This window comes from Macaca nemestrina, chromosome 2 (assembly GCF_043159975.1).
Source record: "Macaca nemestrina isolate mMacNem1 chromosome 2, mMacNem.hap1, whole genome shotgun sequence".
Classification (NCBI taxonomy): domain Eukaryota; kingdom Metazoa; phylum Chordata; class Mammalia; order Primates; family Cercopithecidae; genus Macaca; species Macaca nemestrina.
In genome coordinates, this window is record NC_092126.1 from 137112417 (window position 1) to 137138480 (window position 26064).

At 40.2% G+C, this 26064-nt stretch overlaps 1 protein-coding gene across 2 annotated transcripts in view; it reads right to left on the bottom strand.

The window, feature by feature from the left end:
- LOC105479592 (PDZ domain containing ring finger 3) overlaps positions 1-26064 on the bottom strand; it is a 239846-nt gene that overhangs the window by 183993 nt on the left and 29789 nt on the right. The window contains exon 1 of one of the 2 annotated variants that reach the window (XM_011737613.2): positions 502-25465. The exons of the other annotated variant lie outside the window; for it this stretch is intronic. Coding sequence (XP_011735915.1) covers positions 502-513 — 12 coding nt within the window. The 5' untranslated portion in view covers positions 514-25465. Of the gene's footprint in view, positions 1-501; positions 25466-26064 lie in introns of those variants that run through there. 2 annotated transcript variants of the gene reach the window in all.

The window sequence follows — 26064 nt, forward strand, 5'->3', positions numbered from 1 at the left end:
GGTAGCACATGGCAGCAGAGGCAGCTTGGGACTTGTTGGCTAACAACTAAACTCTGTTTGTGGTATACTCTTTTTATAGCCCTACCTTCTAATACATGGTATTTGCTACACGATTATCTAAAAATTAAATAATCAGCCATAGCACTAGGAGGAAAGTAAAAATCCTGGGATTAAAACAGGTGATGTGCATATCCCAGGGCAACACAGTAGCCCAGGTTTATGCTGTAACTGTTTCTCTTTGATTAGCAGAAGCCAGACCTACAGTCTTTAAGACAGATTCGCACTGTAGCAGGGGAAGGATAACTGAAATGATAGAGCCTTGCTGAAATTCTTGTTCTGCCCGTTCTCTCCCAGGATGCAGGTATCATTATTCCCATTTCCAGATGAAAAGACTGAGGTCTTATGAAGTAAAATAACTGGCCCAAAGTACGTGCTGCAGCTAAAGTTTGAACCCAGCTCACCTATTCTAAATCATACACCCCTTTTATCACATTGCCTCACCTGGTTAATCATGTTTGATTCTTCTTTACTCTTTGATTCATCAGGAGTAATCAGATTTCTGAAGGTCCTTCATAAATACTTCAGTCTGCAAAGATGAACAAGAGGAGCCCGAAGAACGTCGTATGAAATGAACACTGAGATTCTGAGATTCTCTCAAAACAGCCTCAGGTGAACCAGGAGAATAGGCAGCTTAATAATCTTTAGTGAGGAGGCTGGGAGGGAGGGGGCCACACGTGTGCCGCATACCTGTACAAGAGTACATATTTCCTGTCTCTTCCATGTCACGTTCTCTTAAGCCCCGAGGCTTCTACACTGGCAATTTGCACTGCACGGAATGCCTTTCTCCTCTTCTCTGCAATGAGATCAGCTGCTCCTCAGTGAAGCTTTCTCAGAAGCCTCCCACCCCCACACCCGCACACACACTGACAGACACACAGGACAGACAGCCCTGTGCCGAATCTCAGCCCTGTGGCAGGGTATTCCCAGGAGCACTCCTCATTAGTCTGGGGTCTTCTCCAGGCAGGACCTGAGGTTACCTTTCTCTTCCTCCCCAGCGCTTAGCACAGTGCCTCGGTTCAAACGTGCACTTACTGAGCCTGCCCATGGCCAAAGGGCCAGGCGCTGGGTTGGACTGGGGCTGGCAGTGGTGAAGAGAAGGAACTCTCGAGGGGTTGAGAACAGGGGCTCTGAGTGACCTGACATCTACCTGCTGTGCCATCGTGACCATCTCTTAAACCCTGTGCCTCAGTTTCATCAGCTGTAAATGGAAATGACAGTCCTGCTTGCCCCCTCACGGGGCTGTTTTTAGGATAAAAGGCAGGAGGCAGAGAGGAGTTGGGTGACACTAACTCCTGAGAGGGGGTGAGAAAATGATGTCATTTCAGCCTTTAGCCTTCTATTCCTTTCTGTTCTCTTACCCTGCTTCATTTTTCTTCCAACCACTTATAGTACCCCGCTGACACGTTATATATTTGGTCTCGCTTACTGCCTGGCTCTGCCCTACTAGGATTAAGCAGCACGAAGACAGGACTCTTGTTTTCTTCTCTGCTGTGTATTGGCACCAAGGACAACAATGGGCATGTAGAAGGTCTCAAGTATTCCTCAAATGCATGAATGAATGAATGAGAAAACAAATAAATGAATGATGAAACAAACGAATACTGACTGACCAACTTATGAGGCATACATCTGGAAGAGACAACGGATGTTAACAAAATGCGAGACTATGAATTGCTATTTTATGGCAATAATTACAGGCATATTTCACTTGTTTTTGTACTGGCCAAAAAGTAAAGGCTGCATATGAATACAATTCTTGAATTTTGGTGTTATGCTATATGGCATAGGAGTCCTCACATCTGCACCCAACATATCCCCAGATATGTAATTAATGTGGCATTAACCCACACGCTCACTTACTGATGGGATTATGCATTCACAGAGTCTTCTAAAAGAGAAGGAATCCTCTCTAAGACAATCTATTGCTCCAAGGGACCGGCTGCTTAGATTCAGGTTTCCTCAAAAGCTAGCCCTTGATTTTGACTGATCCAGGAGCAGAGCCTTCCCATCTGCAATGAAGCATCAGTGGTGGCCCGTATGAGCCCCCATCCATGTGGCAATGTATCAAGTTTCCACCAGCACAGAGAACAGAGGAGGAGGAGGAGGAGGAGGAGGAGGATGAAGGTGCCCAGGAGGTGCCCAGACTCTATAACCCCTCCCTGGACTCATGGCTTCCAAGAGGTTCCTAAAACGTCTCTTAAGGTATTAGTTTTGTTCTTGCCCTTAACATCCTATAAACACATCTGCTTTTGTTTGCTCTCATCTACCTGGCCATGGGCAGAAGAAAACTTGTGCACAAGGTAAAGAGAAGAGAAAGATCGTGATTTTTATCACCATCATAGCTACCGTGAAAGCCCTACATTAAAAAGCATGATTATATGCTGCCCAGTGTATGGACTAAGTTTTTCAAGATTCAGTTTTACAAAAATATATCTTAACGATGCCTCCAAATGAGATTAAAACATTTCAGTCAACAACATACACACAATCTCAGTCCTACCACACTTTCTCTACTATGTTTTCCATAAACTACATGCCCTGGAGTGCTTTTATTTTTCCTGTTTTTAAAAGGTGTTTGTATCCCTTTTTTCTCAATATCCAGTGGTGAGAAAAGTGATTTATCACCTGCCACACTACTGCTACTCAGTATTCCCACCATAAATCGTGCCTTTGTGACAAAACCCTTATCTTAAAAAACAGATAGCATCAACCATTACCGCTTTTTATGTCAATGTCCTTTTATTTCAGAATGACTCTGTTTTCATTACAGATCCTTAAACATATTAGCAGAAGACACATTCGCAGCAAATGCTTTCAGTGAGGGGCAGTCCAGCTGTAGTCACATTCTCACTTCTAACAGGGGTAAAATCCTTAAGTAAACACGTTCCACAGGGGCTGTGCTAAAGTACATTTTTCAAAGACCAATGCCATTTGGTTGAAGTCAGCTCCAGAGGGCCACATACCTTTTCAATCAAAGCCGCAGCTGCCGGGGTGAGAGTCCTGCCCTCAGAGAAGAGCCTGGAGACCTCTACCTTTATCTCCCCTGAGCAGGCGGCCCTCACCTCATCAACAGACTGCTACAAAAGTTGATCTCTAAGACGGCTGCTCAGAACCGGAAGACCAGAAGCGGCAGTGCGACGGAAGCTGGTGTGGTCACAAATGTGTCCTGAGCACTGTTTTGAAAAAACAGGAACATACTTTCCACTCACTCCAATCCTTGGGCTGCAATAGGGCAGGGTAAAGAATGGAACATGGCACTGGGTTTAGAAAAAATTTCCTAGGCAATTTCATACTTAACTTGAGCAAGTGACAGTATGATACTTTTTAGAAATCTAACTAGGTTTGCGTCAACAAAATGTTGACTCAATGCAAAAAAGGTCTTAAAAATCACTTCATTTGGTATCCTTCTTTTAAAGAAAAGCAAGCTGGAGTGAATAGGTAGAATTCAGGTGTCCAAAGTCATTCTTGTTTCAAATTCCACGGTAAAAAATTGATAAAAATAAACCATTAAATCTGTTTGCCCAGGCTGTGAATTTGCTAAGTTTTGATCCATTTAATGTGTGGTCACACGAATTGATTTTCTTCCTTTATCTCTCATCCCTCTTTCAGAGATTTCAATAAGCTCTTCCAAAGTAACAAAGTTCATCTGGTTAAATTGCTAGCTGCTAACTTAGTTGTATGGAAATCCAATGCTGTGTTCTATTCTAGTGTACTCTTAAGTTGACATTAAAAAGTCCAGGCTCAATTCATCATAGTGCTTAGAAATGTCATTAGCATCCATTGGTTCCTTGGAGTGTATTCCTCTTTCCTGGGCCTCAACACTTCACATGGATGTCAGAAAACCAAGCTATCTGGGGATCTCTGTGTGAACAACTCCCATAAATCACACTGTACATTCCGGCTGTCAGGGTGAATATAACTCAACCACAGTTGGTTGCGTCCTGGTTCCAAGCACACCTGAGTCACTGCAAGCAGTGGGACAGCAGTACAAAAAAGGAGCAACACTGCCCAGAGACAGCAACAAATCAGATACTCAGAGAAATAAGTACATCGAGCCAAGAGGGATGAGGCAGAGGGAGCAGCTTTACTTTGCAGGAGTGCCACCTCCCTTTTTCAATAAAAAAATGCAGATTCCCTCCTGCATTTGGGAAAACTATGCATATGTGTCATTTGGATTTCAATGGTTTAATGGGAAACTCGGAAAAAACTGCTGGAATTTTGAAAAGATAGCTCCTGGAGCGGTTAGGCTGGAAACCTGAGATAAAGTGAGAAAATACCACACAACTCATTAGCAAAAGGGTCGTTTTCGGCTCTTTTGTGTCCCACAGTGTGCCGGAATTAAGGCTTATCTCAGAGCCTCTAGTAAGATACACAGGTTGGTTGTTGATAGTTGGCTGGAAACCAGGGGTGATCTGTTGAAATGCTGATCTGTCTTACCTGTCCCAAAGGCCTCTCTGAGGTCCTACAGTGACCCTCTCTGACAAGACAAGACCCCAGAACATATTAAGGTAGGACCCCAGAGCAGATCAACAGCTAGGCAAGATCTCCAGGGCCTTCAGTTGCCAGGGAAAGACACAGTACATACAAAGCACCCAGAATCATGTTTCTGTTACAGACTGCAGCAAGGGACAATCTGCAATGTGGTGTCTGGGAAGACAAGGAGGCAAAGTGAGGGGCAAAGTGTCCTCTAAGATGAAATCTAGCCACAAAGCCAGAGCTATATTTAAGCAGTAGAACTTTCTAGCAGGGGTTAACACACCTCAGTCACCAGGTCATATTTGTCCCACCACCTGTTTTATTAAATAGAGTTTTATTGGAACAAAGCCATGCTCATCCAGTCACCTATTGCTTATAACTGCGTTCACACTACAATGGCAGAGTTGAGGAGCTGCAACAGAGACTGTATGACCCCCAAAGCTGAAAACATTTACCATTTGGCTCTTTACAGGAAAAGTTTGCCAACCCCTGTTCTATGGGAATACCTCAGTGGTAAAAGGTGAGTGTCAGAGATGGTTTTCATTTTTCCAAATCTATGCAAGTCCACCAAAAATACTTTATCAGGCTTTAAAAATAGCCACACACACAAATACGTGCGCGCGCGCACACGGTCCTTACCACAGTCAGCTCTAAACATTAACCCATGCTGTACCACTTTAAAAATACTCACAGCAAATATAGAAGAGTGTTTCTATCCCATTCAAGATAAGCTGGTCAAGTTTGCCTTGCCACACATGCAAACTTCTAGCTGCGCGCAAAAGCATGCAGCTAGCCTCTTAGTACATCCTCTGGACGTGAGTGGTTTGCAGGAGGAGAGAAGGCCTGACATTAAAAGAGCAAACACCCTTTATTCTAACATCACAGAGAAGTAACAGTTGTCAGGATTAATGAGGGGGCTCTAGCCCTGTCCGATATTTGACACTCAGCCTATAAAGGGAAAAAATGTCAAACATCAATTATCTTCTAAAGCTAAAGGCTGTCCTCTAAGTACACTCTAACCCCTCTCTTGGAGCCTCTTGACTGCTAATCTTCTCACCATCAAGAGAACTTGCCCCAGGATAAAACCAAACTGAGTACTTGACCATGCTAATTAGGCAGAGTGAGCTGGTATAGCTGAGAAGTCCTTTTTAGCCACTCCCCTCACAACACTTCTTTAAAAACAGAAATAAAGTCAATGAATTCAGTGGAACAAGCACTTTTTTTTTTGGGTGGGGGAGGGTGGGGAAATGGAGCCTCACTCTGTTGCCCAGGCTGGAGTGCACTGGTACATTCTCAGCTCACTGCAACCTCCAACTCCCGTGTTCAAGCAATTCTCTTGCCTCAGCCTCCCAAGTAGCTGGGATTACAGGAGCCCACCACCACGCCTGGCTAATTTTTGTATTTTTAGCAGAGATGGGGTTTCTCCATATTGGCCAGGCTGGTCTCGAACTCCTGACTTCAAGTGATTTACCCACCTTGGCCTCCCAAAGTGAGAAGCAGCACTTTTAATACAGCAAAATAGCCAAAAGGCAGAAAACAGTATTGACTCAACCTAAAAGATAAGAAGGTGCTTTTTACAACAAATTCAACTTACCCTCTCATCTAGCCCCTTTCCATGTCTGGCAGTTCAGCCTGTGCTAAACAATCCCATCATTTACAGCACAGTCCTATTGGGGCATACTGTCAAATATAACCGAGTTTTATATCTCTCAGCTCACCAAAGGGCTGTGATAAGGTGTCATTCCTTTGAAGTGCTATACAAGAGAGCAAAGTGATTTTTTTTTAATAAAAAAGTTAATAAGTTAACATATCAGAAAATCTCCAAGCTCTAAAGGAGTTCATGATTATCACAAAAATTGGTATTTCTGTAATTCAACATGATCGCCTAAAGAACTAATGAACATAAATGGCATTATACTGTACTGAAAAGGAAGAATAGGGGTTTGTAGTTACACAGGTACTTCTTGAGAAAGTTCACAAATAACTACAGAGCAAATACAATATGTGTGCTGTTCACAGCTCACACCGGTGCCGGAACCTGAAAAACCATCCTTGCATGACCAACTCCACTGTGCTACCTTATCCCTCCCAGAGGGTTCGGAGACCCCATTTTCAAGGCAAATCTCCTTTCCAAACTAACATGTGCCACGAGCTCAGTGAAGCACCACACAAGAAGAAGTTGTCCCAAAAATCCTCATCTCATCTTTTTCTCCCAGGAGTTGATCAAACACAGTGACCTTCTCAAGTAGAAATGCGAGAAATGGCAGTCAAATTGAATAGAAAGTTAACTACCAAACTTCATAACATTTACAGTTGGGACACAAATGTGAGTTGTGCTTAAAAAATAAATTGCTTACAGACAAATGTGAACTTTATCCGAGAAAGTTCAGGAGAAAGAGGAGGGCATTAGAAAGAACATGCATTGCATTGTAGAGAGGGCAAATAAAGACTGGGTCCAGTCCCAGTTCTGCAGCCATCAGATGACGGAATGGGAACAGGTCCTTCAGCTCTGTATGCCCCTGTTTTCTCATTAGACAAGTAGGAGACCGAATTAACTGATCCCTGAGTTTTAAATTTTTTCCTATGATTCTTTATGGTGATCCAACCAATTTTTGCATATTCCCTAAGTAGTGAGCCTCTTAACAAATGTATATTTGACTGCCTAAACTTAGAGTCACATAATTTGAAAGTTCAGGAGAAATATCATGGAAAGAAAGAGAAAGAGGGGGCAGAGGGATGAGGAAAGAAGGACAGGAGAAAAAGAGAAAAATCAAGCGAAGTCATCTTCAGTTATGTTGCTATCATTCTGCAGGGAGTTACTATATGTGGAAGAAATTACGCACATGTGTGCATACACACACACACACACACACACTGGTATAGGGAGCTGCCTATTTTCTTCCAACATCTTTCCTTTGCCCTCACCTACCCCAAAATGAGGAAATGAGCTCTATCCAGTGTTAAGGATGGGAGAACACAGTCTAAATTGAGATGGATTAAAATAACAGTTTACATATATGAGAGGTGTTACCCAAAGCCAATCAAAACTAAGGCTGAAATAAAGCTGATATCTATATACATGATATAGGCTGAGCGAAACTGCATCCTCAAGACCTAAGTTGCATTGTGTCCCATAATCAATCTACAAGTCAAGACAACTGCTAGTGTTTCTAGGTTCCAGTGTGCCAAAGAAGAATGCCATAGCTTGACTTTAGCAGGGACTTTACATGTACTTTTTCTTTCTGTATATAAAAAAAATCAGTGACCCCAGCTATATAAAAGGTAGAGAAACAAGTTTTCAGGGTGATGCAAGCAGAATTCTAAGTTCCCCCAAATACTAGGAAATTTATCTTTTCAAGACAAGCATTACCACCAAACACAAGTTTCTTAAAGAGCCTGGTGAAATCATCCAGCTTTTACCTTTTTCAATTTTGCACGATAGAACTCACTGTCCTAAATACACTTGATAGACACGAATATCTATCCTGTGTGCTAAAACAGTGGGACGTTACAGAACTGTCATCTTGCTGGTGTGTGTTACTCTACATTTAGAGTTACAGACAAAGAAGTCAAAGTCTTAGAGATAAGTGAAATTTCTGGAGAAAGAGTGATGAGACTAAATTAGAGTAAGTTAAAAAAAAAAAAGCACACATTAAATCAAGCACAACCCACATTCTCAAGACACTTACTTTCAATGCCTCTATTAGCACTGATTGCAGGGCTGTCAAAACATTCATTTTTGCTGACCTTAATCTGCAATGTGATGTGATGTTTTGGGACATGACTAAATTAATACTTTTCTAGATGGAGTCACTCGCTCATGCATAGTTGATGAATCATTCTATAAGAGGTCAATTTTCATTCATTCATTTTAGCAAAGAGGGTTTTTCCCAGCCTTCAAACCCAAATTCAGATCTTCGTATAATGTCTTTCCAAAAGCAACTTTTCAGAACAATGAATCTAGAGGAAAGCTTGATAAACCCAAGGGATGAGAAACCCTTACATGACTAGCTTCTGCTGTGAGTGGATCTCTGTAGAAAGTTCTACTCATGCTTCCTTTACTCACTTATGTTTTACATTGCAACACCACATGTATTCAGAGACGCAGATGTTTGTGATGACTAGGATTAATAAACAAGAGCCCTTGGTACTTGAGGAATCCACGCTGAGTGCATCGTGTGCCGTATCTCATTTCCTCCCCCTGCCAGAGAGCTTCCCTTTTTCCACCCTGCTCTCCGTCCCCAGGGAGGATACCTTGTATAGAATGGTTCTCTGGTCTCTCTCACTTCCTGGCTTCTAGCTGGGATCAGTCAATGGAGTACAGGAGAGGAAAACCAAGGGAGAGAGGAGAAATGCAGCCTAGATTTGGGTCCTGCCCCAAAGCTCCTTCCTGTGGGGTGACTCTTGATAGTGCTCTCTCCAGAGTGCACAGCTCCTGTCTAGACAGCCCCCTTCACAGACTGCCTTTCTTCTAGGTTCTGGTACCTCCTTCCACTCCTGCCCTTCAAGCCCAAGACCAGTCACAGCATTGCTACTAGCCCAGTTACTGCCCTATGCTCTTCTTCCTGTACCCCAGAGTTTAATAGACTATGGCCCCAGAGCCTGTTTTTGTGAATCATATTACTGGAAGACACACCTGTTTGTTTAGGTACTGTCCATGGTTGCTTTCCCTCTAGAGCAGCAGAGTTGAATAGTTGAAGCAAAAGCCACATGGCCTTCAAGGCTGAAAATATTTACCATCTGGCCCTTTACAGGAGAAGTTTGCCAACCTGTGTCCTACACTCTTCTCATATCCTTGAAAATGGTCCTTTTACTAATCTCTCTGATGGATCCTATCTTAAGTGTGCCATTTGTTGACTCCTGGGATCCTTTATGGTATGGTCCTTGACCATTCTTTCAAGGTACCTTTAGTTACTGTAACTGTTCCCATTACATAGGGGAAAAGGAAATTCGAACGAAATGTTTTGATGAAAAGGAAAGGGAGAATGAGTGACGAAAAGTAAAAGCCTGGCAAGAAGGGGTAGAGAGAGAGCGAGAGAGCTTGATTGGTTGATTTTATGGGTAAAGTGTTAAAAATTTGTCAATACACTGGGGACCCACAGGATTTCTTTCTTATTTCAAAGATAAATTAATAGAGGCCATTAATCCAAGTTTGAGACCATTGAGGAGCCTGCCCCCTTTCTGCTTGGATATGAGAAATGTGAACATTTCAGTTAATGAAGCAGAAAGAGTTTAGGACAGAATTCTTTCTCCATTCTTGAACTGCTTGAAAAATTACACGGGCACTTGGTTTGCTAAAAGAGTATTACATGGTTAAACACGGTTCCTCTTAGCCAGTCCCTACTCCCTAGACTTTGAAAATTACCTCAGTAATATCTGAAGAAAAAATTTTCCAAGGTGCACTGATTTTGCAAGGTCCTTGATTTGGTCTGAATGTTGGTGTCCCCATCAAATTTATACGTTTGACTCTAATACCCAATGTGATAGTAATTAAGAGGTGCGGTCTTGGGAAGGTGGTTAAGTCATGAGGGTCCTATCCTTGAGACTAGGATTACTGCCCTTTGAAAAGAGGCTCAAGGTAGCTCTCTTGCCGCTTTCACCATGTGAGGAGAAAGCAAGAAGGCACCATCTTTGATGCAGAGAGCCTTTACTAGACATTGAATATGTCAGCACCTTGACCTTGAACTTCCCAGCCTCCAGAACTATGAACAGTACATTTCTGTTGTTTATAAATTACTCAGTTTAAGGTATTTTATTATAACAACCTACATAGATAAATGGTAGTCCTACTCTGTGGGGTCTAAGACCAATAAACAGCTACTGCTAGATAATCATAAAGAGTAATCAATTTGAGTTACCAGTTATTTAGCATGTTAGATATGCCAAGGCCCTTACAAATACTTTACATTGTTTTTTTATTTACAGATTCCAACAAACTTATTTTAAAAGTACTATTATGATTTCCATATTTTGGATAAGAACATGGAGGTGGATAGGTGTTGAGAATTAGCCCAAATTTGTAAACAACAGAGACTACACTTTAACCAGCTTTTCTGAATGTGGCACACTGCAAGTTGCCCCTGTGTAAGAGTGAATTTCACTGAGAAGCAAGAAGCTCGCCACTGAGGATCTGACTGTAATAAGGGCGCAACTCAGAGGTTATTTTGTAAATCACTGCACCATTGTTGAGGTTTGCTCCATGGGATCCATCCCATTAGGTATGGAGTGTGTGTGTGTGTGTGTGTGTGTGTGTGTGTGTTTGTGTATTTATATGTGGTCATATTTACATCATAATATTTAGACTAAGCTCCTTCAGACCTATACAGAAAAACTTATAACTTCAAATCTCCCCAAAGCAGCCATGATTCCAGAAGAACTTAACCCATGAAAAGAAGGCCTTTCACATTCCTGTTAAGTCTCCACCTATCATTTCCATGTTATTTGGTACCTCAGACCCCCAAGTCTTGCTCCTATGGGTGTTGATTTATTGAGCTGAAAAACTGAAAATCCATTTTAGAATTGAGTTGATCTTGGCTGAGGAAAAATATCAATTTTCAGAGCTTTGTCTAGGACCCTGCAAAGGACTTAAGAATTCTTAACAGAGGTTCATGAATGGTCCCAAGAAGTCTACAAGTTCCATGAAATTGTACATGTACAAGTGAGAGGGAGGGGGGATGAGAGCCTCTGAGAATGTAAATTTTTTGGCATGAAGCTCCGTAACTTTCATCAGATCCTTTTGGGGTTCTGTCCTCCCCAAACCACAAAGAATCTGAGCAGAGAGCTAATGCAGTCCTCTTGTCTGTCATGCAGCCGGCTCTCACAGCCATGCTGGTTTAGCCAGAGAGGCAAACACACCAGCATCTTCCCTGCTCTTCTGAACTGTCTCGAGTGTTTCCCATTACTCTTTGCATTACGCCTTACTCACCACTGACTCAAAGTGATCCTGTGACGTCACCAGGCACTATTTCCTACAGATGGGAACTTGACATAAAGAGCAGAAGGCTGCACTGGCCTCCATCCAAATGGTTTAGTGACTCAAGTAACAACAGAGCCTCTTCTGTGGCTGGGGCTGTTTCACCTGTGAGGCAATTTCTTGACATCCTGCCTAAGACTCAAAATAGGGCTTTTATGTAACCTTGACTTGTTTGCCTACAAAAAGTGCATATGGACCTCTTCCTATACCTCTCTGGACATCTGTGGCTGAGTAATTCTGCCTAAATGACTATGTTTTGTGTTATTGCTATTTTCCCAGAGTGCGGCTTCAATTGTATCTTGCTTTATAACAATAAAATCTACCTCGAACTAATTCTGAAATACAATGCAGCTGCCTTTGCTGGATCCAGTTAACAACTTTGACATAACATACCAGAAGCAACCAGCAACAGATTTTATTTCAGTAAAATGCCCTTTTTTGGGGAGGAGGGATACATTCTGGAGTTTGAGATTTACTCAAGTGTAAATTTCCAAAGTTCAGATCTACTCCTACGTAAGGAGAACAGACCTATGAAAAGCATAAGCAACACTCCTTTGGCAGTTTTCACAGAAAGAATCACCTGTGTGTGTGAGCAGCTTTCTCTCAAAGAGAACTGATGGTTTGCTTATGATGTTTTTTATTTTTCCTCATATTTTAAAACACACTAAACGCTCCCCATGCTATGAACATATACACCCAACCATGTTATGTTTGTCTTTGAATAAACATGACTCTACTTTTGGAAGACACATCTTTCAATAACCAGCCTTGGAATTTGTGTGAGTATGTCTGTGTGTGGGTGTGAATGTGTGATTTAGTTATTTATATTTTATTTAAGATTTCGTTTCTATTTTATTTAAGATTTCTTTTCTGATTATAAAGAAGTATCTGCTTATTGTGGAAAATCCAATTTTAAAAATTGTATGAGTGTATATTATACATTCAACTTCTGGAGTCCAAGTCCCAAGACTATAGGAAATGGGTAGAGGGACATTATTACAGTACTATTTGCAGGTCCAAAAAAATGCAGAACAATTTAAGGCTCTGTCAATGGAAATGTCACTGAATACAGTGGACTCACATTCATATGATGCAACAGCATGCATTTATTAAAACCAGTAAGTTACATCTGTATCTACTGGAGGAATGGACACAATATGCTATTACAGAAAACATGTTGTAAAATGAGCACAAGAGGATTGCATCTGTGTAAAGACAATGATTTAAAAAAAAAAAAAAAAGCTAGACATGGTGGCTCACATCTGTAATCCTAGCACTTTGGGAGTCCAGGGCAAGCAGATGGCTTGAGTTCAGCAGTTGAAGAACATCCTGGGTAACATGGCGAAAACCCATCTCTACAAAAAACACAAGAAGTTAGCTGTGTGTGGTGGCACATGCCTGTGGTACCAGCTACCCAGGAGGTAGATGTGGGAGGATCACTTGAGCCCAGGAGGTTGAGGCTGCAGTGAACCCAGATCACACCACTGCCCTCCAGCCTGGGTGACAGAATGAGACCCTGTCTCAAAAAAGAAAAGAAAAACTGACATCTCATATGTGTACATGTGTTTCTATTTTGTATAATCATGAAGAAGGCTATGGAAGGCTTTGTGCTGGGCTGCAAACTGCTTACCTCAGGGCATGAGAAGAAGAAAACGAGAGGAAGGCACGTGGAGATTTGTCTTTTTTATTTTAAAATGTCTATTGTTTCAATGATTGTGGCAACTCCACATAACATTTTAATTTGGGGGATGGTGCCTTCGATAAAGTATTTCTTTTAAAGAAAATGAACTATACATTATAGTAAAAAACTCTGGGAAACCACTCCGCTCGCCAAGATAGACCACTGCTGGCAACTTGCTGTGTACAAATTCTCATTATTTCCTATACCTATACTAACAAAAATACATTTTAAAACGAAGTGTATATTATATCTATACACACACACACACACACACAGTTGGCTAAATGTTTTTATGATGATTATTGTTTATATACACACACAGTTTTGTTTACACTTGTTCACTCAATGAGGCTCCAATAACTCAATGAGGCTCCAATAACTCAATGCGGCTCCAACTGTCCACTGGCATGGGATCTGGCTGGACAGAAATGTGGCATAAAGGAAAGCACACAGAGCCAGATATGGATTCGGATCCCGTCATCCCCAATGGTCAGCTGTGTGACCTCTGAGAAGGCACTTACCCTGAGTCTCAGTGGTGTCACTTGTAAAATGAGAATGATACTATGTATTATTGCAGTGTTGTGGGGACAATGAAATGAAATAGCATATTAGGAAACAGCCCATTCCTCCAACAGACACAGATATAACTCATTGGTTTTAATAAATGCATACTATTTCATCACACAGATGTGACCTCAGCTTATTCAGTGATACTTCTACTGATATATCCTTACACTATTTTGCATTTTTTGGACCAGCTCACTGCCTGAGCTCATTGTGTATGTACTCAACTGCATACAGGAGCCACTCAACAATGGAAACTATCAATAATCATAATGTGATAATGTCACTGAGGACTTGCTATTTACTAAGAACTCTTCTAACAGTCCCTAAAATCTTAAGATATATTAATTCATTTAAATCAGCACACCTAACTTATGAGATAGGAACTGTCGTGCTCATATTTCAGGCAAGAACATGAAGGTCCAGAAAATTTAAGGAACTAGCCCAAGGCTACATGGCAAAAATATCAGAGCTGGGATTCAAACCCACACAGCTAGCTTACCCTTATCCACTACATATATTGCTGCTCAATGCTATGAAAGAGGTAGAATTTTATGGAAGTAAATTCTTCCTACATAAGCACTTCCGTGGACCATGTAATAACAGATTAACTATATGGCAAAAATAGCCTCAGGCTAGCAGTTGATATTCTCAGCACTGGTTTCGAGAACTTTTCACCTGGGAACAGATGCGTGAACTCCGCTAGATACCCGACACTAGCCCACTGTGACCCTCCTCACATTCTGCACCCTCCTCCCATTCTCCCTGTGTGTCCATCTGGTCACACTCTGCCAAGGAAACATGGCCGCCAGGAGCTTCTCTTTCCCCCGTAAGTCCCTTCAGCACCCAAAACAAAATTTAACAACAGCAAGGTAGAAAACTCCGCAAGTCAAATAGGACAGGATGGCCTCTGGTCTATACTCACCTAAAACCATAGTAACTCACACAATCTATCACTGTAGGAGTCCACCCTCAAGTTGGCCAACTCATGACAGCGAACAGCTCACAAACGTACGATGGAAGGACTGTTCCCACATTAGACTCTGCTCATGGGAATGCCATAACCAGCTTATTAAACCTACTAGGCAACCCTAACATCATGCAAAAATAGCTTATTTCCAGTCTCCAGAGATATTCAGCAAGGTGTCTACCACCACTTTCAATATTCTCCTAAATTAAATGAAAATGGCATTTTAGTTTCCTTAAATAAGGTCTAAAAGACGTCAAGTTCTAGCTTTGTCTCCTAGGTGGTCTGTAACATGAAGCCACCAACAGTTAGCTTTATGTTTTCCCTTCCAATGCCAGGGCAATTCTTTTCTCTCTCTGACAAGGCCAGGACGTTCCCTCTGTCTACTGTGGTAAATGAGGGGAGAAAAAAAAAGAGGAAAAAAAAGCAGGCCATTTATAACCTGCAACTTTTATTTCAATGCTCTTAATGAGCAGAATCTGGCATCCTTGTTACAGGAGCACCTTCAAAGATTGCTACTGAACTTTAGGTGGCACACAGGTTAAGTCAGGAAGGAAAGGAAAAAAAAAAATGAATAGAGAAGAATAACCACTTCCATCCAGGAAACAGGATAATGACAGACCCTTTCACGTTGAACCTGAGTGCTAAAAACATATTTTGTCCAACTAAGAAAGTGGCTACATTTCCAGCACAAGTTAAGTGGTGCTTCATTTAATGGGGGGTGTGTGTGTGTGTGTGTGTGTGTGTGTTTGTGTGTATGCATATGTGTTGTGGATAAGAAAATAAAAACTGATTTAGAAAAGAGAGAAAACATTAATTAAACTTAACAAAACTACCTAGGATTTTGTTTGTTTTAAAGTCACTTGGAACAGTTATTTTGATTCCTCTAGTGTTCTGATTTAGATTCTAGTATTACTATGGTATGTCCTTAACAGCATTCCATGGCAGTCTCTCTAAAGCAATACAAAAACTATGTTGCATTCTATCATTAATATGTTCATTCTTGTTAGAATACCAAACTAAGCAAAATGCTACATTAAATGTACTCAAAATTACCAATACATTTTGACATAAGCAGCTAAGTATGCAGAGAGCTTATCACTATCTTTTTAACTTTTGTAATTGGGATATCACCCACTGAAAACGTCCATTTGAATGACTTCTGCCATCTAACACCCCAAAAGGACAGAGAAACTGCACTGGTTTTATCTTCTCCTTTACTCCTTTAGAAATCTTTAAAAAAATTTTTTTACAAAATGAACTATTTTAATGTGAGTCCAGGCGGCCTCCACTTTGAAGAGATAACATTTCAGCTTTAAATTGGCTGGCATATAAACACACAAGCAGATGCCCCACTAACTCTAAACAATTTTAGTTTCCTTTCTTGGCTGAGTGTTTAAAGCAAAAACTAAGATAGCTGCCCTTAGTTTTACCATTTTAAAGTTTAGGAATTCAAGTTTTAAAGTTTCTTAGCAAATGATATTAGAAAAACAGATCAGAAATGTCTGTTAGGAAGTTTCTATTTGGTCTCTTTGTTTATATTAAGATTTACATTGTGTTCAGCATAATTGACATTCTCTGAGAATAGTCCTCTATCTTCAGCTTGTCACATTTTCTCACTAGTTCAGCACACAACACAAATCAACATTTTGGCAGACAGCTAGCAATACAAAGGTAAAATAAATCTGTTTACTACAACAGGCTTTAAACATCATCTTGCTCATCAAAGCAAGGTTGTGGCCTGTTGGTAGGAAGCCATGAAGACCTTTCTCCAGGCCTTTGCTTAATGTCCTCATTTGCATCCACCCCCTTGCCGCACCTCCACACCCCCAGAAACCCTCGGAAAGTTCCACTGTGTTTTATTGCTTCACTGAGAATTCGGTTTAATTAAGCAGCTGTGGCAAAGGAATTATTTCCTGGAAGATGTATGGAAATTCTGTGACAACAACAGTGACTAAAATTCTATCGAAGAAATGACACACTCAAAATAGGTGTCAACAAAGGTATCTTCCAGAACTTAGTTGCTACTGATTTTATGTTGCCAAAACGGGTTTTGACAGGCAGATAAGATCCAAGTCAATGAAGGAAGAGAGGACAAAGGTGACCAATGTTAATTATTTTCCAAACATGGTGGCAAAGCTGGCACCTTCATAAGCAAAAAGCACAACTGCTAAAGGAAACTTACACTGTCTTGCATGGAGCCAGTTAACCAGAAATAACACAATTTCCTAAGTCTTATTGTTAAACAGGACTAAGAAAAAGGTTTACTTGAAATACAAATATTGGAATTCATAAATGCAGATTTTTAAAGTTTAGATTTTACAAAACCCAATGTGGCATACCAAAAATTAAACTCCTGATTTTCTTATGATACCATTATATTTATCTTTTTTAAAAAGAACAAAATTAGGGATTCCTCACGATTTCTCTCTGGCAACCCCACTCATTCCCCTGCTTCTAAATAAAGGAACTCTTTACTCCTAAATTCCTCCTGACACTGGGAAAGATGTCTATTTTAACCCGCTGCTATTCCTGTATGGACAGCTGGCAGATTCCACCTGTCTGCAGGAGGTGTTGTCAAAGTATCAAATGTCCCCAAGGCCTCATGACATACTATCACCTGCCCTGAATACTTCTAATGTTAGAGTGCCTGCCGTTTTACCCTCAGAAGTTGATGGTGTGACTTGAACATCTATTTCTGAGTCAGGCGACACACATTTACTGACTGAATACTCTGTACCAGGGATGGTGCTTAGTACTGAGAATACACGGTGTACAGAGCACAATCAATGAGTCCCTGCTCTCAAGAGCTTACACTCAAGCAGGGCCTTCCTTGATCTTTTCCTAACTGCAAACCTCCCAGGTACACTTCACCAAGGGGGTTTCAGAGATGCTGGATTCAGAGGCCTGTTTAGGTATAACTTCTCATCTTCCCACCAGAATCCAGAGTGCAGGCAATCACCACACATGCCACACAAAGCATCCACATCAAACATCAAGCTGATACAAATCTCCTCAACTGGAGACGAAATTACCCTGCACACCAAAGCTCCACACTTAGAAATGAGTTATGCCTACAGAGGCTGGAGCTACGTCCCTTTGTGGTAAGTCTATGATGATGCAAACGACCACCAGTTAATGCCATCCATCTGCTGATGGAGTGCAGGGCCCACGAACTTTGCCTCAAGTAAGAAGTCCATTAAGTGGAAAGGTAACAGGAAGAGGAGATTATTTTTACAAATATAGTCCTATATAGCCTAATATCAAATTTGACTCCATTCTTTTTGCAACAGGTTTGATTTAGTTTTGCCATGAGCAGATCCAACAGACCCCAGGGTACAATATCAGAAAGACATCTGCTGTTAACACGAAGGCACAGCTCTGTCCTCCAAAGCAGAATGTTTTCAAACTGTGGGCCACTGCCCCTTAGTGAGCCATGAAATCAACTTAGTGCGTGGCAAACGACATTAAAAGAAAAACAATAAAATACAAATACCAGACTACATTGTATGCAGTAATGGGAAATATCTCACATGAAACATTTTTTCCATTTTTATACAAATCCCAGGCCAACTTACATCTGTGAGTGCTGCACTGGGTCACATATAAAATGTGTTTCTTACTGTAGGTCAGTACCAAAGAAGTGTGCAGAATATTCTTTCAAAGAACAGTGTAGAATGAGTTGCTGTTCGAGTCATACTTACAACTATGGTTGGGCCACATGACGGGCAAATATACATACAGTAAATAGCTACAACAAATGTATAAAGAGAGTACAGTTTTTCAGAATTGTATAAAAACAAACAAAAGTTTATCAAAGAAGGATTCCCCAATCTCTGGTCAGTGACATTAATATTTACCTTCCTGCCTCTGAGGTTTTTAGCAGTGAAAGAATTCTTCCTCTCTATAGTGGATTCTCATCTCCAAGGACTCTTCCTTTCCTCAACCAACCAAACCAAAGTAGCCACATGAAGAGTCCAGCTCAGACTGGTACATGACAGCCCTGGGCAAGCTGAAGTCAGGGAATACTTCACATTATTTTAGGTGACCCTGGGCTCTGCCATTTAAACGACCTTGAATGACATGATGTCATTCCACTGTCAATCTCTAACCCAAGTTATCCAAGTCACTCTACTGTCAGTCTCGAACCCATCTGCTTACATCCAGAGGACAGAGTCAATCTGGGGCAAAAATGTTGGTAACACTACTTTAAAAAAAAAAAATTGTTTCTTCTAAAAAACAACAACAAAACAAAACAAAACAAACCAGGGATACATGTGCAGAACATTCAGGTTTGTTACATAGGTATATGTGTGCCATGATGGTTTGCTGCATCTGTTGACCTGTCCTCTAAGTTCCCTCCCCTCACCCTCTACCCCTCAACAGGCCCTGGTGTGTGCTGTTCCTCCCTCTGTATCCATGTGTTCTCAATGTTCAACTCCTACTCATGAGTGAGAACATGCAGTGTTTGGTTTTCTGTTCCTGTGTTAGTTTGCTGGGGATGATGGCTTCCAGCTACAACCATGTCCCTGCAAAGGACATGATCTCATTCCTTTTTATGGCTGCATAATATTCCATGGTGTATATGTACCACATTTTCTTTATCCAGGCTATCACTGATGGGCATTTGGGTTGGTTCCATGTCTATGCCATTGTAAACAGGTAACGCCACCTTTAAAAATAAAGTTTATCCAAATGTAACATAAAGTGAACTCATCCTAAGTGTACATCTTGGTGCATTTCCACAGGTGAACACGCTCCTGAACCACTGCCCAGATCGGGAGCAGAATAGGACCAGCACCCTCAAAAGCCCTCCTCAGGCCTGTTTCCCACCACTGTCCTGACTTCTACTCCCATTAGTTTTGCTCTTAGACAAAGAGAAAGCAAGGCTCAAAGACCAGAGTTTTCAGCAGTCTAGTTTAAATTGACTAACTCTACATTTTCATTATTTATTTTTACTCTTATCTTCTATTTACAACACATGACAATGACTTTCCATTTACAGTCATGACACACAGTTTCTTTTTAAAATAAAGTTAAAACAATGTTGCTTTAAGAATGGTGAACATTCAGCAAAACAGGTGGCGCATATATAGCAAAAACTGAGCAGGTGGATGTACGACTGACTCGAGTCTGAGAAACACTTGTTTAGGTTTGATGATTGATACAAAATGCTAAACAGGCTTCACTGACTATCCCTCACTCTGATTTTTCTCTGATGAAGGAGGACTCTTTCCATTGCCCTGTGACTGATTTCTTCTCTTGAATATTCATAAAACAGTTTAAGGGCCATCCTCCCAGGAGATATGATGCTATTTTTATATGCTTTCGGTTTGTATTTGTCACAAGCATCATGCTTAATCAAGACTGGAGGAAGGTGACTCAGAATGAAAGGAAGCACATTGAATTTCTCTCTTCTATCTCTACTATTTTAAATTTTAAAAGACCACCTAGAACTGGGATGGATTATTACAAAAGGCCACAAACAGCTCTTATTATTGAATCCTTTAATATTCTGATCATGACAAAAAGCAGCCGACACTTGTTGTGGGCTTATCTTTCAAACAAACTAAAGGAGAAAAGAAAAATGTTATTTAAATAGAAAACCAATTGCCTTCCTTGTCCTTTTCCCTCTGAATCAGTGTAACTCCCTGTATGTTCTGTTAAATCTGGTAAGTTTAATAGATGAGAACCTCTGAATTTCACTTATAAGATTTACTAAGTGTATCAAGCAAATCGACCTAAACTTACCTATAAATAGGCTTCACAATTAGGTCCCTACATCAAAATAAAGATTTCCTTGTCACCACTTTACATAATACCATCTGCCCAAAGGATTCTCCTTTCATTTCTTACAAAGTATTAATGAAGATTATTAAACACAGACTATATACAAAACAGCTTAAAACTTCATCCAGTTTGTCTTGGGTCTTCAAGTGACTTACACAAAATGAAGGTGAAATCTCATGAGTTACTAATGTGAAGCCAACAAGGTGCTTATGTTCAGGCATCAATGTTCAGATTCACACATATATTCATATAGAGTCATACATATTCATAAGTATTTCACAAGCTCTTTAATGGTAAGCAATCTAAAAAATATTATTTGTCAAAACAGATTAGCTGGGCTCAGTGGCTCACACATGTAATCCCAACACTTTGGGAGGCCAAGGCAGGTGGATCACTTGAGGTCAAAAGTTCGAGCTCCTCCTGGACAACATGGCGAAACCCCATCTCTACCAAAAATATTAAAATTAGTTGGGCGTGATGGGCACCTGTAATCCCAGCTACTTGGAAGGCTGAGGCACAAGAATCACTTGAGCCTGGGAGGTGGAGGCTATGGTGAGCTGAGGTTGCGCCACTGCACTCCAGCCTGGGTGACAAAGCAAGACTCCATCTCAGAAAAAAAAAGAAAAAGAAAAAGAAAAAGAAAAAAAATGCAGATTAAAAGACTGTAGCTGATATAAGTGAAAGTGTTCTCTGGAACTTCATTAAAATGCAAATACCAAGGTTTAGGTAACAATTCTCTGAGAAAACAATTCCGTCTAACTTGGCCCTTATTGTCCTTCCTCTGGTTAGGTCTCTCTCTATTGGTTCACATACCAGAGGGAATTAGTCCTCTAGGTACTAAGATGCTAACTTGGGCATCTGAATGGAGAAATAATAAATGTCAACAACTTTGGTACCATCATCTAAAAAGAATGTAGTTCTTTTTTCTAGTTTTCAAACTTACCTTGTAGTAAAATTAAGATGTTGTTCTGTAAAGAGTATTAAAAAGTTTCAAGCTTTCAATAAAAATGATGAAATCTTTATTCTTGCTTCTCTTGCTTCTACAAATTCCTGTGTCACCAGCAATTCTATTCCAAGTCCCCCTCATATGTCAATATTATCTCACTTATATTTATTACAAGCACACTGACTCAGTTATTTCAAACAATGACACAAAGCATCAGAAATCCAATAATGCTGCTGCAACAAAATCATAATTAATCCTATTTTACTTGAAGTTATCCCACTTCATTTAAACTAGAGTTTAGGACAAGTAATGAAAATATTACTGTTCCTTATGCAATTCCCATGCCCCATTAGATTCTAACACAGAAGCCATTGTATCCATTCCTGAACGATCAAACAGATAAAGATTTTGTCAAGATAATACTTAGTCTCAGTAAGGGTTTCTATATTCATCTTTATGTCTTACTGTAGTTTTCAATTTTTCTACAATGGTGTATTACATTCATATCAAAACATAAAAAAGTTACCCTAAAAAGAAACTCAACTATTTCAATGTTCAAGGGACATTTTTGCTAAAGAAAGATGAACTGTTCATTATTTTAAGAAAATCCCAATATTCCTCGTGAGTCAACATAGAAACAGAAATCTTAATGTTTTTGGCACTTTAAAAATAGCTGATATTGAGCACACAATTGTTTGACTTTATTTTTGGAACACTTATGTCAGCACATATGCAATGAATTACCATGCTGTTCACACTAAGATGTAAATTAAGAATTACTCCTGATTGATCAATTATTGTGATTTATATGGCCTTAGGAAGTGGCAGCTCTTAATCCAGATACAAAGGGTCACTAATTTCAAAAAGAAATATAAAACAAATTAAAATGGTCTACTCACAACTGTAATTTCAGGTTTATGAAACCGTGCCATATAGCCGTCATCAAAGTGTTGGCTTGCTGGAAGGTTCCTCCAGCCCAGCCTCTAAAGACCCACAGGAAACAACACAGCATAGCTAACCACCTGGTGAGCATTTATTCTGGGCCAAATTTACAGTATTCAGACACACAAGAATATTTTCTTTATTTATGGCAACTTTATCCATATTTTACAGAAGAAAACAATGCTAGATAAGAGATAAGAAGCTTCTCCAAGCTCATGAAGCTAGCAAATGGTAGAACTAGAATTCAAAAGCTGATCTGATTCCAGAGTTCTTGGCTCTTAACCTCTGCATATACTGGCTGCCCTTCTAATTAACTTGGTGTTCGTCATTCTCCTATAAACACAGGTGTCACGTGTAAACTCCCTAGAGCCAGGGAGTTTACTACATACTAGTTCTCTGGGTATCCTGACTTATCTCAATTAGGCAGAACTCAGTGCATACCCAACAAGTGAACATATGTCTACTCGTGGTTTTTCCCCGCTATCCCCTTGTATACTGAGAACTCATATAACATGAAGATGTTTTAACAAGTCGCAACAATTGTATAGATCATGCTATATAATTTATCCCCTATCCAATGTTTAAAATCAACGCCTAAGCATTTTTTGGATATGGGTTGCATGTATTTGGCTAATGGATCCTCAAATCACTATGTCTGGAAACATATATCCATTTCCTAGCAAAAATCATTCTATGAAAAGAACAAAAGACTCTTTTTAAATTAGACTGTTGGCATCAATTTTGCTCCACCCCAGAGTGTCTCCAAACATTGAAAAATAAAAAATAAACGTATTTAGCTTGTTTTAATAGCTGACTTGCATTTTTCTTTTGAGGGGTGGGGGAGTGCCTAGGAAACCACACACTCTTAGGCTTTAAGTTCTCCCGATCCCTGAAAGCTGTCAAATGACCCACTAGGGCTAGCAGGAAAGAAGTGATGAAATAAGGAAATCAAGAGAATCAAAAGAGCCAAAAGGGCAGAGGGGAGTGCCACTCTCAGGAGAAAAGGGGTGGGACCCAGTTTCTACGCAGTTCACGTGGTCATCAAAATAGACTTTAACAGGGTAAAAGTCAGAGGTCTCCATTGAGCACTGTGGCACATGGCATGGCAGACTCATTCCATACCAGCTGCTCTCCACTGTGAGGCTCAAAGGAATCATTAATCCTCATTAAAAGAGAGCAAGCTGCAGCGGCTACCCACACTGGAGTACTCAGAGTTCCCAGTGAAAGTGGCATAATTGCAAATCAGTGCTTGCAGCTGCCACTCTGCCCCTGAGTCTTCCTATTTGCAATTCCCATTGACAATTCCTGATTGTCAACACTCTTTCCGCCTGTTCAGAGCACCCTGGTCTATAGGCACTGTGCTTAGTTTAGCTCCACAATGATGTCTGCCTACTGCTTGGAAGGGTTCCCCTAGTGCTCGCTCATGTTACATATACTTCAGAGATTAGCATTTAAGTCAGGTCATCCCTAACACACCTTCCAAATTCAATAAAAATGCATCTGGCTCTTTTTGTGTTATAGCAACAGATGAAAGGACAAAAACTTCCTTTAAAAAAAACCAGATAAGGTTACTGCTCTCAAAACCCCCATATTTAAAGATAAGTGTCTAGATATCACATGTAAAGATGACAATATAAAATATATTTGACCTGTATTATTGTCAAAGAGTTTGTTGTTTTGTTTTATTGTCCTCAGGATATTACCCAAGAATTAATTTTTTTACTTAATCGTCACTCAAAAATTTAATGCGGACATTGGTTACTTCTAATTTATTCTTCATTTTAAAATGCTTTGCGGAGTGGATTACCCAATTAAATCTTCTTATGAAAGGAAGACTTTGAGGGACAGATTTAAAACTTCTTTGGCGTCAGAACTCCCACAAAAGTACAGTGTCAATACAAAGTAAACTCTAACACGGGCAGAGGATAGGAGAGACACTCTGCCAAAGAGAAGCGCCCAATATCCCAACTGCAGGGTTTCAGCAGGAGACAGATGCCTCTGCATTTCTATACCTGGTGCCATATGCTATGAGCTTGTAGAAATGAGAATGTTAAGTGACTTTTAAAAGGAAATATATAAGCAGGTGTCCACTTTGTGATATTTGAAATTCAAAAGAAACTTTTAAATCACTAAGTTTTTCATTCTTACTGTTTACTGAAATATATATATACACACACACATACATACACACACACACTCTGGAGAATTCCAACATTACAGAAATGTGGCATTAAAGTTCCCCATAATCCCACCAAACAAAATAACTATAGTAACCGTAAACTGTTCATTAGCTTTAGAGTATTTTTCCCCTGCAAAGACTAATATAAATGCCTTAAAAATAAACAAATTGCGTCATACCATGTTTTATTTTTTTGTTTCCACTGGTTTTTCTAGTAAAACGTGAAAAACTTGCTAGGTAAATTCTGCAAGAGTTGTAGCACTCCATACTGTCCACTCTTCACCTAAGCTTTATGTTTATCTGACTAGTATAAAGTGATGTATGTTAGAAAGATATTCACTGAAAGCTAGTTTTGATAGGAAAATAATCGCACTAATAAATATAACAAAGCCCATACATCACACAATAAGCTATGCACAGTCATTAGAAAGAAATTAATACATAACATATTGTTTAAAGCAACCATGGACTAAAGGGGGACTATTTGGTTTTAATTGGTCACATTGTTAATTCTGGAAAGTATGTCTCCATGAACGAGTTTAAGATTTTCTCAATAATTCTATAGCAGTTCCACATTCTTGCTGATATACATAAACAAGAAGAAAACAGATTTCAGAAATGTTTTTGGTAACTTCTATATTTCGCTTTAAGTTCTTGCATCCTGTACAAAAATTTTTATTTGAAATAACAATTCTCCACCTTTGTACTTAATTGCAAAAATCCTTTATCTACATTGTTTCCTTGGTACACCCAGACAGCATGACAGGTAGGAAAGACAAGCAGTAAATACTCCTCCCACTCTAGAGATGAAGACTCAACATTTAGAATCCCAACACCAGAGTAAACACCTGGGTGGAGACCTAAACCTGGGTCTCCTGATTTAAATCTTTTTTTTTTTTTTTTTGAGATGGAGTCTTGCTCTGTCACTCAGGCTGGAGTGCAGTGGCGCCATCTCGGCTCACTGCAAGCTCCGCCTCCCGGGTTCACACCATTCTCCTGCCTCAGCCTCCCAAGTAGCTGGGACTACAGGCGCCCACCACATGGTTCTTTCCATTTCAACATGTCTCTTCTAATAGTAAGGAGATCTGCTGCATTTCAGAGAAGCCTTACCTAATGGTATTAGAGTCTTCTGTTGCTGTAGTAAAGACTATTAAGGTAAAGTGAAAGTGATAAAAGTGGCTAAATCGGGGAATAGGAGAGGGGAAAATATGATATTCACTTTATTTTATATGTGGAGACTAAAAAAATGGAGATGGACTGACTTATTGAGAGTGCAGCTATGCTAGTGAAAAGAGAGTCATTACTACCAAATGACAATGCAATAGTTTCAAAAACATAATTTAAGTGAGTCCATCCGGAGACAGCAAATATACAGCAAAAAATGTCACCCTTCCCCTTGTTTGTGTGCCCATGACAAACATCACTAAATGATCACAATGCTCATCTGCACTCAATCCAGGAATGTCCTCAGAATTTTTTGACACCA